At 33.5% G+C, this 17,820-nt stretch overlaps 4 protein-coding genes and 1 pseudogene across 4 annotated transcripts; 3 read left to right on the plus strand and 2 right to left on the minus strand.

The window, feature by feature from the left end:
• Positions 1 to 35: 35 nt before the first annotated feature.
• LOC146725053 (uncharacterized) lies at positions 36 to 2,883 on the minus strand (the record flags this gene model as incomplete). The annotated part of the gene is made up of 2 exons (XM_085485058.1): positions 1,526 to 2,883; positions 36 to 1,305 (listed from the first exon to the last, which is right to left on the minus strand). Coding segments are annotated over exons 1-2 (2,628 nt in total), but the record flags the coding sequence as incomplete, so codon positions are not given.
• A 1,616-nt stretch (positions 2,884 to 4,499) lies between these two features.
• On the minus strand, positions 4,500 to 7,720 carry LOC114927877 (zinc finger MYM-type protein 1-like). The gene is made up of 2 exons (XM_029298926.2): positions 7,184 to 7,720; positions 4,500 to 7,095 (listed from the first exon to the last, which is right to left on the minus strand). The coding sequence occupies exons 1-2, from the start codon at positions 7,375 to 7,377 to the stop codon at positions 4,500 to 4,502; spliced, it is 2,790 nt and encodes a 929-aa protein (XP_029154759.2). The 5' UTR covers positions 7,378 to 7,720.
• On the plus strand, positions 7,711 to 10,367 carry LOC114927872 (uncharacterized). Its single transcript, XM_085485064.1, has 7 exons — positions 7,711 to 8,024; positions 8,433 to 8,900; positions 9,154 to 9,246; positions 9,329 to 9,532; positions 9,640 to 9,846; positions 9,953 to 10,159; positions 10,267 to 10,367. Exons 2-7 carry the CDS (start codon positions 8,765 to 8,767, stop codon positions 10,365 to 10,367), a joined length of 948 nt encoding a protein of 315 aa, XP_085341190.1. The 5' UTR covers positions 7,711 to 8,024; positions 8,433 to 8,764.
• Positions 10,368 to 10,602: 235 nt separating this feature from the next.
• LOC146725054 (uncharacterized) lies at positions 10,603 to 17,409 on the plus strand. Its single transcript, XM_085485073.1, has 7 exons — positions 10,603 to 10,800; positions 10,888 to 11,001; positions 11,137 to 11,199; positions 12,056 to 12,142; positions 15,055 to 15,138; positions 15,596 to 15,811; positions 16,134 to 17,409. Exons 2-6 carry the CDS (start codon positions 10,938 to 10,940, stop codon positions 15,808 to 15,810), a joined length of 513 nt encoding a protein of 170 aa, XP_085341199.1. The 5' UTR covers positions 10,603 to 10,800; positions 10,888 to 10,937; the 3' UTR covers position 15,811; positions 16,134 to 17,409.
• On the plus strand, positions 12,332 to 14,475 carry LOC146725055 (uncharacterized; annotated as a pseudogene).
• Positions 17,410 to 17,820: the final 411 nt, after the last annotated feature.

Genomic DNA, 17,820 nt, shown 5'->3' on the forward strand with positions numbered 1-17,820 from the left:
TCAGCGTCTTTGGTGGCCTGGCTGAAATATGCTACCGGTGCCCACGACCGATTGGACTGCTTTTGGAGCAAGATCGCGCCGAACCCGGTGTGGCATGCATCGGTGTGCAGTTGCGTTTCTGCGGCTGGGTTATACAGCCGCAATACGGGCGCCGAAGTGAGTTCCGTTTTTATTTTATTAAACGCTTCGACACACTCGTCGTCAAAGCCGAAAACAACGTCCTTCTTTAACAAATTCTGCAATGGTCGTGCCTTTCCCGCAAAATTTTTTATAAACCGCCGGAAATAATTTGCTAGACCCAAAAAGCGTTGTAACTGCAAGCGATCTTTCGGCTGACTATAATTTTTCACCGCCTCCGTGTGTCGTGAGCTTAATGTTATCCCCTCTTGCGAGACGATATATCCGAGGAACTCAACCCTTTTTTTAAGGAATTTACTTTTCGACAAATTTAATTGAAACCCGTATTTCTTGAGAATTAACATTACTTCCTTTAATACCGTTATATTTTCTCCGACCGTCTTGGACGGGATGAGCACGTCGTCCATATACACGACTACCTTATCCTCTCTGATCATTGGATTCAATATTTGAAACAATCTCTTCTGAAATTCGGCCGGGGCTTCGCTATACCCGAACGGTAAAAACTTGTATTCATACTGCCCATCCGGGGTCGCGAACGCGAAGTATTTCGTTGAGTTCTCGTGTACTCGAATCTGATGGAAGCTGTCTTTTAGATCTATTAACGAGAATACTCTCGCCTCCCCGAGTCTTGCGAAACATTCCTCTATTACCGGGAAGGGGAATTTTTGTTTTATAATTCGACTGTTAAGTGGCCGTAGGTCAACGCATAATCTCATGCTACCGTTTTTTTTTCTTACAGGGACGACCCTGGCGCAATAAGACGAGACGCTGGGCTGGATTATACCGCGTCGGAGTAGGTCATCCACGATCCGGCGCATCTCAAGGCGTTCGCTGTGGGCGAATCTCCGCGGGGCATACGCGTAGACGGATTCGTCCCTGAGCCGGACCTGTACTGTGTACCCGTCATCTACCGGTACGACTGGTCTACTCTCTATCTTTGTTATTTCTTTTTTTAATTGTTTTTCCGTTTCCGAATCAAAGTCAGTCGCAAGGTTGTCTATTGTTTGCTCGATGTCGGTATCGTGATCCTCGACGCACAAGGGTAGACGGGCAAACAACTCGACCGTGTTTTTCTGCCCTTGCGCGGTAGGCTCGAATACCAACGTCAGCTTTTCGTTTGTCAAGAAGTCGCGACCTAATATAAAATCCGCTTGGAAGAAATCGCTATTCAGGACAAATAACGTTAAGTCGAACAACATTCCGGGCATTTTTTTCTAGAGATATTTGTACCGAGACTGTTCCGAAAGTTTCCAAGGATTGATCGTTCAAATTCTTTAATACGCGATCCGACGAATTCAATTTAACGCTCTTTGGTTTGATAAATTTACAATAAACGCTATGTTTTACAAACGAGACGGGGCTTCCTGTATCTATTAAGGCTAACCATTTTTTCCTCTCACCCAACAGGCTGTCCACGCAAACGAGAGGATCCTCCACGACGAGCCGGTGATGTCGGTCCCTGACGGCTGCCACTACTTCCGCCTGGAGACCTTCCTCGGAGACCCCGGCTGCCACCGCCGAAGTAGTTGCTAATTTCTGTGTTTTGGCTTCCTTTTTTTTGAGGAGGGGGCAATCGAAGCGACGATGGCCCTTCTCCTTGCAATAAAAACAGTTGACCTCACCTCTGCACTCTTTATGCCCATGACCTCTCTTCCCGCAGTTCCTGCAGGTGGAGTCCTTCGGCTTGGCTGTCGAGCTGCCCGCCGCTTGCTTCTTGTCCGGGTCTCCCATGCCCTGGGTGATCCGGCGCATATGCTCCAGGAAGACGTCCATCGTCTCTGCTGACACCGAGAGCGCAATGCCTCTTAGCGACGGCTGCGTGATGCCGCTTACCAGCAGATGTATCCGGTCCGTCTCTGCTAGGTCTGCCCGATGCATGATTGCCAACTTGTGTATGGCATATTCGTCGAAGGTCTCCCGGCCCGACTGCCACTTCCGGGCTTCGATGCGCTGCATCACCTTGAAGAAGGGGACCTTCTGATCGAACATCTTGACCATTTCATCGCGGAGGCCAATCCACGATTCGACCGCCGCTCCGCTCTGGACGTCGAACCACCGGCGAGCCGATCCGGACAGCTTACTTGATGCTGCCAGCAGCGCGACTCCGTCGCTAGCTCCGTGGACCAGGGTCACCTTCTCGACCCTCCTTATCCACGTACGGACATTGTCCTCCTCCTTACCAGCGAACTCTGGTATTTGGGAGGCCAATGCCTGGATCGCCGAGCCGGACGACCACGAGGATCGTCCCTCTGAAATCGGAGGAGATTCCGCCGGCGAGCGCAATGGTTCACGCTCCGGCGGTCCTCGTATTGGGGCGCTGTTCCTCTCCGGTGCTCCAGAGTTGCTTCGCCCCGAGAATACTTCTAGGAGTTGAGCGAAGCTTCTTTGCTGCTCCTCGAAGAAGCGCTTCTGGTCCTCCCGCTCTTCATCCTGTCGTCTGATTACTCTTTGGAGGGCGGCGACCACCTGTTGAAGGGGGTCCATTCGTTCCGACGGGCCAGCCTCGCTCGCTGGAGCCGGTCCTCCTGCTGGGCCCGCTTCTTGTAACGGAACCACCCTATTCCCGGAGCTTACCTCCATCGCTGCAAGCCCTATTAGGTCTTCCACTGGAGCGTGGCTCTGGAAATGGCCTATCAAAGTTTCGATAAGCTCGAACTTCCTTCCTGTTGTAGGCAGCCTGTACTTTGCCGTCTCCTGCCTCAACTGCTCCCCTGTGAGCTTTTCCAATGCCGCGCGATCCATCGCTGCCTCGAGTGATCCAGATCCCACTTCTGAGATGTAAGAACGTAACCGAAATACTTTCAATAAAACTATTATTAAATGTCCAGGATGGAGTATCTATTTGATTATCAAAAGGTAGCCCAGAGGAGGATGCAGCGCTCGAGGATATCACTGAATAACACTTAAGCTGTAAGACAACGTATGTTTATTCCGAAAAGTATACACTCTATACGACTCTCGCAAACTTATCTCGCTCGCTTCTCGAAGGAGAGTGCCGTCCGCTCGCGCTCTCCTCATTCCTTTCTGTCGGAGCACGGGGTGCGCCTGTGCACGCGCATGCGCCACCCGGTATACAGGGTTTGTCCGGAAAGTAATGCGTCGCATTTTTTTGTGACGCGACTATACATCGCAGAGCGATGGGACCGGTTGGGGAGGAAGGGGGGTACCCTTAGCTTTCCAACGGTAGGTCGCTCAATTGTTTCCATGCGCTTGGAGGGTTAGGACGGCTTATTCTGTGAACCTCTGCTTAGTGGTCGCGTCGAACTTGTGATGGAGAGAACGATAGAGCAACGCTATGCGATAAAGTTTTGCGTGAAGCTGGACAAGACGCCGCTGGAAACTTTTGAAATGCTCAAGAAAGTTTTCAGGGACGATTGCCTTTCCAAATCGCAGTCAAACAGATGGCACAAGATGTTTAGAGAAGGTCGGAAGGAGGTCGCCGACGAGGCCCGCGCAGGACGCCCGTCAACATCGCGAACGGACGACAATGTGACTCGTGTGCGCCAATTATTGAATTCAGACCGTCGAATGAATGTTCGCTTAATGTCGGAATTATTGAACTTGCCGAAAACGATTGTTCACGAGATTGTATCGGAAGACTTGGCCATGCGGAAGATTTGCGCAAAACTTGTGCCCAGAGTGTTGACCGATGCGCAAAAGCAACACCGAGTGGAAGTTTGTGAAGAACTCAAGCAACTCTGTGCAGATAATCCCAATTTCCTGAACAACGTTATCACTGGGGATGAGTCATGGGTCTTTCAGTACGATCCGGAGTCAAAGAGGCAGAGTGCGGAATGGCACACGACGTCGTCGCCGCGCCAGAAGAAGGCTCGCATGAGCAAGTCCCGGGTGAAGTCAATGCTCATTGTTTTTTTTGATGCAAAGGGGATAGTGCACCATGAATTCGTACCCCCCGGCCAGACTGTCAACGCTCAATTTTACAAGGAAGTGCTTCAGAGACTGAATCACAGGATCGCCCGCGTCCGAAAGGAGATCCGCGCTTCATGGAAACTCCATCACGACAACGCGCCGGCTCACACCGCCTTTGTTATTACGGCCTACCTGACCCGGATCGGTGTGGCAACGGTGCCGCAGCCGCCCTACAGTCCCGACTTGGCCCCGGCAGTGCCGGTCCTGGGTGCTTGGCCGCCCCTGTGCAGACCCATTTTTCGCCGCCCCTTTATTCCGTAAAAATTTGGGACAATTCAAAAATATTCGTACTATATAGAATAAATGAATAATTTCATTTGTAAAATATGTATTGTGTATTTTATTTTAATTATTATTTATAAAGGAAATGACAAACAAATTGTTAATGATACATATCTTTTAAAACATTCTAAAAGTAAATAACAAAATTACTGTAACGTTTTTAAATTAACTCTTCTGGCTTTTAGAGACGCAAATTCGTCTATTATTTTTGACAAGTCTATACTTTCTGATATTTCATGTTCTATAGAAATAAGTGCAAGACTGCTTAGTTTTTCCTGGGACATCGTAGATCGGAGATAATTTTTAATTATTTTAAGTTTCGAGAAACTTCTTTCGCCAGACGCAACGGAAACTGGCAGTGTTAAAAAAATTCTCAATGCAATAGTAAGATTTGGGAAACAAGATAACAAATCAGCATCTACGATTCTTTGTAAAACTTGAAAGGGATTGTTCGATAACGATGCGTCAGGAAAAATTTCCCGGTACGACATTATTTCATGATATAACTGAATACCATCAAAATCCCTTTTTAACACATTATTTTCATTTGATTGGAATTTTACATCCAAATCCATACATGATTTCATTAAGGCGTCATTATCCATTTTTTTGAAATCATATAAAAAGCTAAACAGAGATTCACATTCATTTATTAATTCAAACCTTTGATCAAGAGAATTGCTTATGTGATCTAAAATGAGAAAATAAAAATGTATTTTAAAGCGTTGTTTAGGATCTACAACCGAATCAGCTTTGCTTTCGTTGAAAAATTGACGTGGCTTTTTTATATGGCGAATTATAGGAAATTCTGGTTGTACGTTAATTTTTTCAGCTTCTGTAACGGCATTACTAATGAACGTATTAAAATATTCATCGTTTCTTTTTTTAATAATGTAATTTTTGAGATTTTGTAAAGCATGAACACATTCGGCTAAGCTTATTTTTGGGTTTTGAAGCATTTTACTAACAATATCTATTTTTGAAAGCAAATCGTGCCAAATAATTATAGAACATATAAATTTGAAAGAAGATATCTTTTGTGCCAATGAATGAGCCATATTTTTTGTTTTTACGTCTCGAGTTGGATCATTCGTTAATTCAGTTAAACTGTCAATGATGTTCTTTAGATTAAGGCGTAATGGTCTTATAGCTTTAATTCTGCTTTCCCATCTTGTCTCACTAAGACTTTTAAGTGTTAAATTTGTAATGTGTTTCTTTAAAAGATCCCATCGATATGTGGAAGCAGAAAAAAAGTTATATACTTCCTGAATAATTTCAAAAAAATCAAATATTTCCCCGCTACTATTTGCTGCATCACTTACGACCAAATTCAAAGTATGAGCATTACAAGGAACAAAGAGTGCTCTTGGATTGATGTCTAAGATGCGCTTTTGAAGGCCAATATTTTTACCTCTCATATTGGATCCGTTGTCGTAACCTTGTCCTCTAATATTTTGAACATCTAACTCATAATTTGATAATTTTTCTAATAGGAAGTTATACAATCCTTCACCAGTAGTATCTGTGACAGGATAAAAATCCAAAAAAAACTCGTGTATGTCAACTTCTTTATTTGACATATTTATATTTACACACCTTACAATAAATGTAATTTGTTCGGTATGGCTAACATCTGGTGTACAGTCAAGTATAATAGAAAAATATTTAGAAGATTGCACAATCCGCATTATTTCTTTTTTAATACCTCCAGCTAATAAGTGTATTATTTCGTTTTGGAAATGATTTCCTAAGTAATGTGGCATATGAGTTTTAAGTTCTTTTGACTTTTTAACATTATTTAAGTGATCTAACATAACAGAATCGAATTTAGCAATCATCTCAACAGCCTTTAAAAAATTACCATTATTTCGTTCGTATACTTGCGAATTTGTTCCTCTAAAAGCCAGACATTGACCAGCTAAAAATTGTACAATTGCAATCATTCTTTTAATTATAGCTCTCCAGCGCTCCTTTTCAATGTCAAATAAATTTTTTTCTACCTTGTCAATTGTGCATTTTTTATCTAGTCGTAATTTTAATTCACACCACTTCTTTACACATTGAATATGTTGAATACTAGTTTCATGTTTATTGAAACATTCAGAACAATGCCGCCAATCAGAATATCCATCATTAATTATTTTTATGTTTTCTCTGCTAAATAACTTACAAGGAAAACAGAAAACACGGTTTAATTTTATAGAATAAACAAGCCAATTTCTTTTAACTTTTTCTCCGTTTTCCATAATTTTGTTAAAATATAAAATATTAAACTTTCTACCAGTTTTTTCATCTACAGGAAATTTATAATTATTATCTATATGAACAGGCCCTATTTCTACTAATGTTTCGATACATTTGTTTGGTATGATATTAGGCCAAGTACCTGGGTCATTTAAATCTAACATAGATATGGAATCATCTTCATTTCCAAGAACTTCGTATTTTACTTGATCTTGAATTTCATCCTTTTCTGAAGATGCTTCTACGTCAGTATCCATTTTTCCATCGACATCCGTATCTGGTACTGTGTTTTCAGTTTGAGGAACAGGAAAATCAACATCAGCTGTTATTGGAACATTTTCGGGATTTTCAAATAATAAAACTGATGAAGAATTTTCTTGATCAGATTCAAGAAATTTTTCTAGAGCTCCTTTTAATTGCTGCTGTTCGTTTGCTTTTTTTGCTCGCTTCTTTTTGTAAAACGCTCCAGATTGTCTCTTGGTTTTTCTATCTGCCATTCTAATAATAACAAAATTATAAATATTTATAAAAATTATAAATATTGCGTTGATTTGGAAAACAAAATTTTTAATTTATCATTACTTACTTTTGCTTTATGTTGTATCGATATTCACTATTCACTACTTTTTGCTTCCACTGTATAAATATAATATCTCGCCCGATAGAAATGTCAAATTGCAGACGCAAACAGCAGAAGCTCGCGCTTTTATGTATGTCGTGGAGCAGATTAGCACATACGCCAAGCATGCTGTTCTGCTGTTTGCTGTTACAATTTGGCATCTCCGCTGTCGGGGAATTCTCGGCATCACTGCATTAAACAAAACATAATCGCTTTCCCAGTAATCAGTAATATAGACTCTGCTGGAGACTTTATATATATTATTGATTAGAGAGAGAGAGAGGCAAATTGATGAGAGAGAATGCTCTTATTATAATTAATGTATATATTTTTATTGGAATTTATACTATATTCTATTGATTATTTTTACACATTATTATTGTTTTACAAATTGTGATTTTGTTTTCAATTTTTGTAAAACATTAAGACTCCGAGGGCGGCCTTTCGGCCGCCCCTCTAAATCGGCCGCCCACGTGCGGGGCACGCGTTTGCCCTCCGCTAGAACCGGCCCTGGGCCCCGGCGGACTTTTTTTTATTTCCTCGGCTGAAAAGGGAGCTCAAAGGACAACAGCTCGAGTCGGTTGACAACGTACAAGCTACTTCGACGGCCTCCCTGAACAGCATCCCAGTCAAGGAGTTCCAGAAATCTTATGACGCATGGAAATCGCGTTGGCAAAAATGTATTGACGCAGAAGGGTCATACTTCGAACAATTTTAAGTTGTTTTACCTATGCGATCAATAAATTCTTTTTTAAAAAAATGCGACGCATTACTTTCCGGACAAACCGTATGGTGGCCGCAGCAACCGGTAGGAATATATTTCTTACAATACATATGAGATTTACATATAAAATCTGTTATGTTTAACTATATATTGTTGAAAGAAAAATATGTAAATAACAATAATTCAATGTTATATATTTGAATTTATTTAAAATTTATTTTAATAAAAAAAAGTTAATTTTATTTATGTATATAACTCAATATCTTTGGTTGTACAGATTGTATTCATATTGCATTTGATAAAGATATATAGATAAAGAATATGTGAACAAGATTGAGGTATTACAATATAATATTTATTCTACTAATACTAAATATGTATTATACAATAGTACTAAAATTTAAATATGTACACGTTATATATATATATATAGTAAAGTTCTATGATGATACTTATTATGTGCGCAAATCTAATCAAATTACGATTTAAAAGTGTTACAAAAGCTACATATAGTGATAAATGAAGCTACCCAGCAACCATTTTAGCGAAAAATGGTAAGTTAAATAAAACATCAATCTTTGTAATATGTTTCATATCAACATTTTATATTATTATTATTATTGGATGTCATTAACATTTAATACATTACCAATATATATTCGTAGATGTATTTCTACATCTATAATTTCATTATATCGTACACAATCGCATCGTTACTGTTTACTATTTAATCTTGGATTTACGTATATGTATATTGGTAATGTAATATAAATGTTAATTACATACAATAAAAATAATATATTATACATACAATAAATTTAAATATGTATACGTTAGTAAAGTTCTATGATGATATTTATCATGTGTGCACATCTAACCAAATTACGATTAAAAAAAATGTTACAAAAGCTACATATAGTGATAAACGAAGCTACCCAGCAATCATTTTAGTGAAAAATGGTGAGTTAAGAATACATTTTATATCTATATTTTATATTTTTATTATTATTGTATGTAATTAACATTTATATTACATTAACAATATATACATAAATCCAAGATTGAATAGTATACAGTAATGATGCGATTATTCACGATATAATGAAAATATAGATGTAAAAATACATCTACAAATAAAATAAGTAATTGGGAACACATTTTAATGTATTCTCAATTTCTTATTTTATTAACAAATATTTCTTTAACATTACAGATAATAAATATATATTGCAAGATATTAAAAAAAATATTATAACAAATAAACCACATATATTACGCAAAAGAACTGATTTCCCAAAATTTAGTGGTAAGTATAACTCATATCGATAATACTTGCAATACTTATTCTATCATATGTATGTGATAATCATGTATCTCTTCTCTCACAGATATTAATTCGATAAGTCTAATAGATAAAAACAAAGGCAATGAGTCTGTGATACTAAACAAGGAGTGTATTACCAAAAACATTAATATTTCATTAAATATCGGAGAATCTCACATGATAATGTCTATGGATGAAAACCATAAATATAATGAAGATGTGTCAAACAGAGATTGTAATAAGAAGACTGATGTTACATCAAATACTGGTAAATGTACACATTTCCAATTATTTGGTTTAGCTCATATGTATGATGTTTGTAATACTTATTTTATCGCATGTATGTCACATAATCATGTATTTCTTCTCTCGCAGATATTAATTCGATAAGTCTTATAGATAAAAACAAAGACAATGAGTCTGTGATACTAAACAAGGAGTCTATTACTAAAAATATTGATGTTTCATTAAATATTGGTGCATCTGACATGATAATGTCTATGGATGAAAGGGATAAAAATAATGAATCTGTACCAAATAAAGATTCTAATGAGGAGATGACCGATGCTACATCAAATACTGGTAAATGTGCACGTTCTCAATTATTTGGTTTAGCTCATATGGATGATGTTTGTAATACTTATTTTATCGCATGTATGTCACATAATCATGTATTTCTTTCTCGCAGATATTAATTCAATAAGTCTTATAGATAAAAACAAAGACAATGAGTCTGTGATACTAAACAAGAAGTCTATTACTAAAAATATTGATGTTTCATTAAATATTGGTGCATCTGACATGATAATGTCTATGGATGAAAGGGATAAAAATAATGAATCTGTACCAAATAAAGATTCTAATGAGGAGATGACCGATGCTACATCAAATACTGGTAAATGTGCACGTTCTCAATTATTTGGTTTAGATCATATGGATGATGTTTGTAATGCTTATTTTATCGCATGTATGTCACATAATCATGTATTTCTTCTCTTGCAGATATTAATTCGATAAGTCTTATAAATAAAAACAAAGGCAATGAGCCTGTGATACTAAACAAAGAGTCTATTACTAAAAATATGATGTTTCACTATGGATGAAAGGGATAAAAATATTGAATCTGTGTCAAACAAAGATTGTAATGAGAAGATAATCAATGTTACATCAATGCTGGTAAATGTGCATATTTGCAATTATTTAGAAACTGACAAATATCTTTATCTTTAATTATTTGTATACTTATATCTTTTAATATAATAATAAAATACATATAAATAATAATACATTCTTTTATTTAATTTTGTTTTTTTTTAAATTGTCAAATACACATTGGGTTCTTTCCAGCAATGACACAATGCAGCATATATGGTATTCTATGTGTTAGATTATAATACTTTTTCATTATTTTAGAATGTCACCATAAACCGACGCTTTTAAATGCGAAGAATAAAGGATATGACATAAAAAAAGAAATTCCCGTAATTATTGACAACTGTGATTATCAAGAGATTACAGATCTCCCAGTAAATTTTGGTTAGTTTAGATAATGTTATCAGTTATATTTCTAAGCACTATTTTATTATCTGTATGAAATATTTTTTCTTATATATATTGTTTCAGATATTGGCACAATAATCTTTACAGATGAAAATGAGAGCATTGAAACTGTCATGCCAAGTAACTTTTTCATGAATGATAATATTGAAGCAGCAGAGGCAAATATTTCTTTATCTGGTATGCAATACTGTTAGAATTAAATTTCAAATATTAAGTTTCATATTTTATACTATAAATAATATGCAATTTTTTATTGCACTGTTGAATGAACGTATTTGTCCCTGTTTATCTAATCTCATGTTTTGTTTGCAGATTCATTTAATGGATCTATTAGAATCAATGAGTGTGTTAGGAGATTAAGTTTCAATATGACTGGTATGTAAAAATTGAATTATTTTTATATAAATGAGTATAAACTCATAAACAAAATATAAATATACACAAATTATAAAAAATAAGAAATAAATGCAATAAAATTTATATATATATATATATATATAAGCATATCATGAAAGTAATAGACAACCACTTAAATTAAAATATAAACATTAATGTTTATATAATAATATTATAAATATATCAGCTGCAGGAGCCTAATACGATGTCTTTTGCGTCGGTTATTGCGAAAATTAATTGTTCTGCTAATTGGGAATAGTATCTTTGATTTAGATCTCTAATTCTCATGTTTTCCATTAACCCCTCTGTAAAGCTGTAGACGAGAAAAATATCGGTCTGAAAGTTGGTTGAATTGGGAATCGAACCCGAGTCTTTCGCTTTCCAAGCGACTGCTCTTATAACCAAGCTATTCAGATCTTCCGAAACAATACTTCACTTTGTTGCCTTTTAACTAAATAACGCCGTTTTTTTGCCCAGACATAAACAAACAATATTATAACTATTAATATTATTAAACAATATTAATATTATTATTAATATTAATATTAATAATGTTTGTGTATATTTATATTTGTTTAGAGATAAAAGATTGTATCTATACTTATATAAATTTAAAAAAAAAAACAGGTTTTATAGTTTCAAATATACATAAGAAATGATAAAATTTTAGACATAAAACAAAAATAAATATAACACAGTAATACAATTTGATAAAGTTTTATGAAGTATTTATAAACTGACATTTTAAGATTTGTTTAAAGTATAATCTTGTAAACATGGATTATTTTATGTTATTTACACTTATCTCTTTTTATATCTTCAATAAATCATACAGAAACTGATGCAAGACGTGTAAGCATGTTATCTCCTTGCCGAGATGATGTGCCAGATCCAGAAATTGTTGCTGCGCCAGTGTCTTATAGTATGTAGTTATGTTTTCTTTTTCTTTATAAATAATTTTTGACGTACATTTTTAATTAACAAATTTCACAATATTATGTATATAATTGATATATACGTACATATATAATATTATATATATTAATGGATATAATTCTTATAACATTGAGTTGCTACTGTTTTACATCAAGTTCGTTATTATTTTCATATAATGTACAAGCTGCGATTGCAACTTCATGCAAAAAGCGGCAATAATTTTGTTTCATTAATTTTATATAAACTTTTAGAGATTCTAATTATAATGACTAATTATAAATATATACTTTTGCAAGACTAATTATAAATTTAAGTAATGTAATTCGTGCAATATTGTGCTCTATATTTGAACAAACTACCTTTTGTATTGAGAAAGACCTAGTAAAATCGAAACGTATACTTTTTATTATAAATAAATTATGTTTAATTTTTTTTACATCTAAATTACTTTGGCTCGTAGTTTTGGCCTACTTTTCTTGATTTATTAATTCTATATTTGAGATAAAATTAAAATAAATAAATTTTATTATCTCTATTACCTACTTCAAACATTATTTTTTGTCTTTTGGTAATATATACATTGACATGCAAATATTGTGTGCTTTAGTTTTTCAATGATATGTGAGTTATGTCCTTCGTTCATAGTTATATAATTTCTTTGTTTTTTTTATACTAGATAATGATAAGAATGAAAGTGATGATGAAGATTCAGAATATATACCTTCAGAACATAGTTCTTTAAATAACGAATCTCCTCAAAAGCAAGTGTCAATTGTTAACAGAACTATTTCATCCACTTCCAGTTTTGATACATCAAATACAAATGTTGTTGGTACATCAGCATGTAACGATGAAGTTATGTATGTTCAAAAGTCTAATATAAAATCGAAACAAAATTATTGCGCTTTTTGTATGAAGTTGCAATCACAGCTTGCACGACATTTGGAAACAGTACATGCTAATGAGCCTAATGTAAAAAAATTTGCCATTCTGCCTAAAAGAAACCCAGAAAGGAAAAAAATAATAGATACTATTCGAAAAATTGGTAATTTTAAATTTAACACCAACCCAAAATTTAATACTGGTCAATTAATTGTATGCAGACGTCCAAATGAGAAAACTAATAAGACTGCTAAAGATTTTGTTACCTGTGTAAAATGTAAAGGATTTTTCGCAAAAAACACAATACGTCATCATGCTCGAGTTTGTCTTAAAAAAGATTTTCGAAAAATAAAAATATTATGATTATGGGAAGAAAAATCACTGGTAGAATACATTCAATAGCAAGTGAGTGTTTAAGAAAAACAGTGTTTCCTGTTATGCGAGATGATGAAGTAACACGTATTGTGAGATATGACAAATTATTGATCATATATGCAAATAAGTTGTGTGTTAAATACAAATCCCAACATCAGCATGATATGATTCGTGCACGATTACGTCTACTAGGTCGTCTTCTTATAGCATTAAAAGATATAAATACGAATGTAAAAGATTTTCAGTCGCTGTATCATCCACAAATATATGACGATTGTATTTCAGCAATTAATGTAGTTGCAGGATATGACAATGAAGAACAACTTTATAAAACTCCTGCAGTAGCGGCTAACTTGTCAACACTTATTAAGCATATAGGAAATCTTTTCATTATGGAATGCATCAAGACTCAAGATGAAGAGAAGAAAAAATTAGTTAAAGACTTTTTAAAACTGTTAGTTGTGGATATAGGTACGAGTGTCAACAAAACAGTTCTCGAAACGCAGTCTGCACATAAAAGGCACAAGAAAATAAATCTCCCGTCATTGGAAGATATTAAAAAATTACACACACATTTGGCGAAAATAAGAACTGAAGCATATACAGCATTAAATGAGTCCTTTTCATATGAGAAGTGGATTTCTTTAGCAGAAGTAACATTAACTTCAACACATGTCTTTAATAGACGACGAGCAGGAGAAATTGAGCGAGCATTAATAGAAGATTTGAAAATTATGAAAAAGTAAATAAAAATATGTACAGTGATATTTATAAATCATTGTCAATGGAAGATAGAAAAATTGCAGAGAAATATGTCCGATTTTGCATCAGAGGAAAACTAGGACGCACAGTGCCTGTTTTATTACCGAATGAGCTCTTTGATTGTATCACTTTAATCTTAAAATATCGTGAAGAGGCTAATGTATTAAAGAAAAACCCTTATATTTTTGGACTACCTGCTGTCGACAAAAATAGACACCGATACCTGAGGGCCTGTGTTTTAATGCGTAAATTTGCCCAACAATGTAACGCAAGTCAATCAACTACTTTGCGCGGTACAACATTAAGGAAACATGTACAGCAGCATACTGCATTCAATTTAATCTGGATGTTACTGATGTTTCGTATATTGAAATATTTATGAGCTATGCTGATAAAATACATGGAGATGATTAGAAGCAACCATAGCAAGCTGAGATATACTGAAAATCTCCCGCTATTTAGAAGCAGTATCGGAAGGAAATGCACAAAATACGAATAATGAATCGATATCGGACAGTGATTCTGAAATAGAAGATAACATAATTGACGTTAACAACAATAATACTGGCGAAATAAGTAATGTTATTTGCTTAAATTATGTAAGACGTAGAATTTATAACATTAATATCTACATTGTTTATATTATTAAGATTTACATTATTTACATTATATTTACATTATTGTTTTCATTATTAATTATTTCACTGTTTATTTATTATTATTAATTGGTTTTGTTTTTTTGGTGCTTATTTATTTTATACTAAGTATTCCTTTTGTATATTATTTTAATATTGTAATGATATAATAACAAAATAAGAGCATTACGATATTATGATATTGTAATTTTGTAAATGTTTTAATAACTACTGTTTATTGTAGATATTTCATTATGTGAGACATCAAATCATTCCAGAAATTCTGACAAGCAAACGGATGAACAAGGTGGAAAACGGAAACGTAGTAGTAAGTAATTTTTCATATCTACTTTCAATCCATAACTGTACGAATTACAATACTATTCAGTTTCCTTTATTATTATGTTAATTCGTTCTTAAAATGATACTTATTTATATATTTCTAATATAACATTACATATTTGATTAGTGCCTGCAAATAATTATCTTTTGTCGCTCCTTTTTTATTATACCGAAATACATAACTTAGTTTTGTTTCCATGACCGATAACATTTTCCAATATTTATACTAAAACTATTTATAATTACTATTCAAAATTAAAAGTAAATAAGTAAAATAAAATAGTATTAACATTTAAATAATTTATTATCGTTGAAGATGGAATATAATAAGAATGTATAATTATAGCACTCAACATATTATTCTTATGTCAAAGTCAATAACAAATAGTATACTTATTTTGTTTTGTTAAATTATTTCAACAATATTCTCTATACTCCTCTAGCATCTCCTTATGGAAAAACAAAAAGAGTACGATGGACAGAAAATGAGAAAGAAGCAGTGCTTTCTGCGTTTGCACAACATATGGAAAATCATACATTGCCGTCTCTAAAAGAGATTCAAGAAGTAAAAAAAAAATATATTTCTCTGGCTCGGCGTACATCGCCGCAAATCAAAACGTGGCTGCATAATAAACAAAAAACCTTGCAACAACAATAGTGTAAGAGTTTGCAATTTCGTACAAAACATTTTATGAATACTTGTAAAAAAATCAGAATTTTTTTAAAAACAATATAAAATGTTTTCATATTACTTAAATCTTAAATTTTTAAATTAAAATTCATATAATTTAATACTTTATATTTTTGTATAATATATAACTTTTTAATTTAATATGTACTATACAACTCTGATTCAATATCTTTTTCTTTTGTTTTTGTACATCTGTAGTAATCTGTATATTAGATAAGCTAATATATAGATGTGTGCGTTAGTTCGTCAACATTATAGATGTTCAAAGTAAATCTTATTCTATCTTTTAGTTTCAGTTTCACTGCCTCATTTTAGGAGAACTTTGTAAAGGCGTTCAACTCAAGATTAACGTTGAATACACCTAGATTATCGGATATATTGAATATATTCAATAGAATCAGAGAACCTGAATATTGCTATACCCAGCGATGAGAAGTGGATAGAATGCTTAACGGAACAGATTCAATACAAGATGGAATTTATAAAGTGATATGTTCCAGAAGATGTTCAGCTGTATCTTATTTAACATTCCATAGCTGCTTGAATAGTACTCAACTTGTTAAAAAATCATGAGATTGATAAAAGAATAATAGATTACTTCTGTTCCTTTTTACAACAAAGCACAAGGCAGAAACAGTAAAGCAACCTTCACAGTGATGTTTCTATCATCTCTGCAAACATTATTAATATAAGTCTTTGATATATTTTGATGTTTTCAAGTAAATTTGTCAAGCCAGTGTATGAAATGCAGTGACAAAAGTCATAAACTTAAAAACTTTATGCAATTAAATCAATTTTGATATAGAAAAAATGTATGAAAAGGTTGCAAATTGAGAGCAATTAAAGCTGACAAACTTTTATTTTATTATAATGTTAACAGTAGCGAAATTCCAAGACAAATGTATATTAGACACTTCAATCTAAATGTTCAATGATACTAATGCGATTTTTACTTGCTTTTGTGCTAAAAAAATGATATGTGATACTCGTCGGCGATTTTATTAACTAAATTTTAAAATATTAATTTTGCATTTAATTTATTAATGGTGCAGTTCTTTGTTACATATTAAAGTAGCATTTTTTATAGTAAATAAATAGGACACATTTTCATTTTACTGATTAGAACAAGGTTTTGTTATTGCTGTGTGTCTTGATGAATCGAATACAAAACTGATAATTTTCGATATCCTTACAAAAGATTATAAAAATAATTACAATAAACGGATTAGCCAACAAACAACTAATTATAGTGATATCTTGAATTAATTACAATTTGATTATTATAGATTAGTTAGTATGGTATAATATCTCTTATGTTATGTTAATTAATTAATTACATATTATTTATCATTTGTATTATCGCTAAACGTTTAAGGATTTAAATTTAATTTTAAGGATGTTGCTTTATATAGTCAAAGTAAACATGAGTGATGGTATCAAGGTTCTATTATTTTTGCTGAAGTCGAGAGTATTAAGTTTCCTTATTTATAACTAGAGAGAGAGAGAAAGAAAAAGATATCAAATTTTGTATTGTCATAAAAATGAATAAGTAATTACTTAAAATAAGTTCTACATACATTGTAAGCAATGATTTTAGTTACCATTCTGTTGTACAATTATCATTTTCTCTCGTCTTACTATATATATTTATCACATTTTTCTTTGTATGATTAGTGGTATTATAAACACATATTAATGTTTTCAGATTATTAAAATCGAACACAAAATTTTATATTACACTATATTAATACGTTATAATTAAGATTTTTATGTATTTCTTTGAACCACCGCACAAGCTTTTCTGTAACGCGTTACGTTACGTTAAGTACTAACCTTTTATTCATTAGACTTTACTCATTGTCAGTACATAATCTCAAACTTTAGTCAAAGCACAAAAAATCGTTATGTTAAATTACGTTAAGTTCTGATCTTATCATTACGATTTTTGTGTGCGTTGATTAAAGTTTAAGATTATGT

Source organism: Nylanderia fulva, unplaced genomic scaffold (genome assembly GCF_048542155.1).
Source record: "Nylanderia fulva isolate GAGA-0341 unplaced genomic scaffold, ASM4854215v1 Scaffold1063, whole genome shotgun sequence".
Lineage (NCBI taxonomy): Eukaryota > Metazoa > Arthropoda > Insecta > Hymenoptera > Formicidae > Nylanderia > Nylanderia fulva.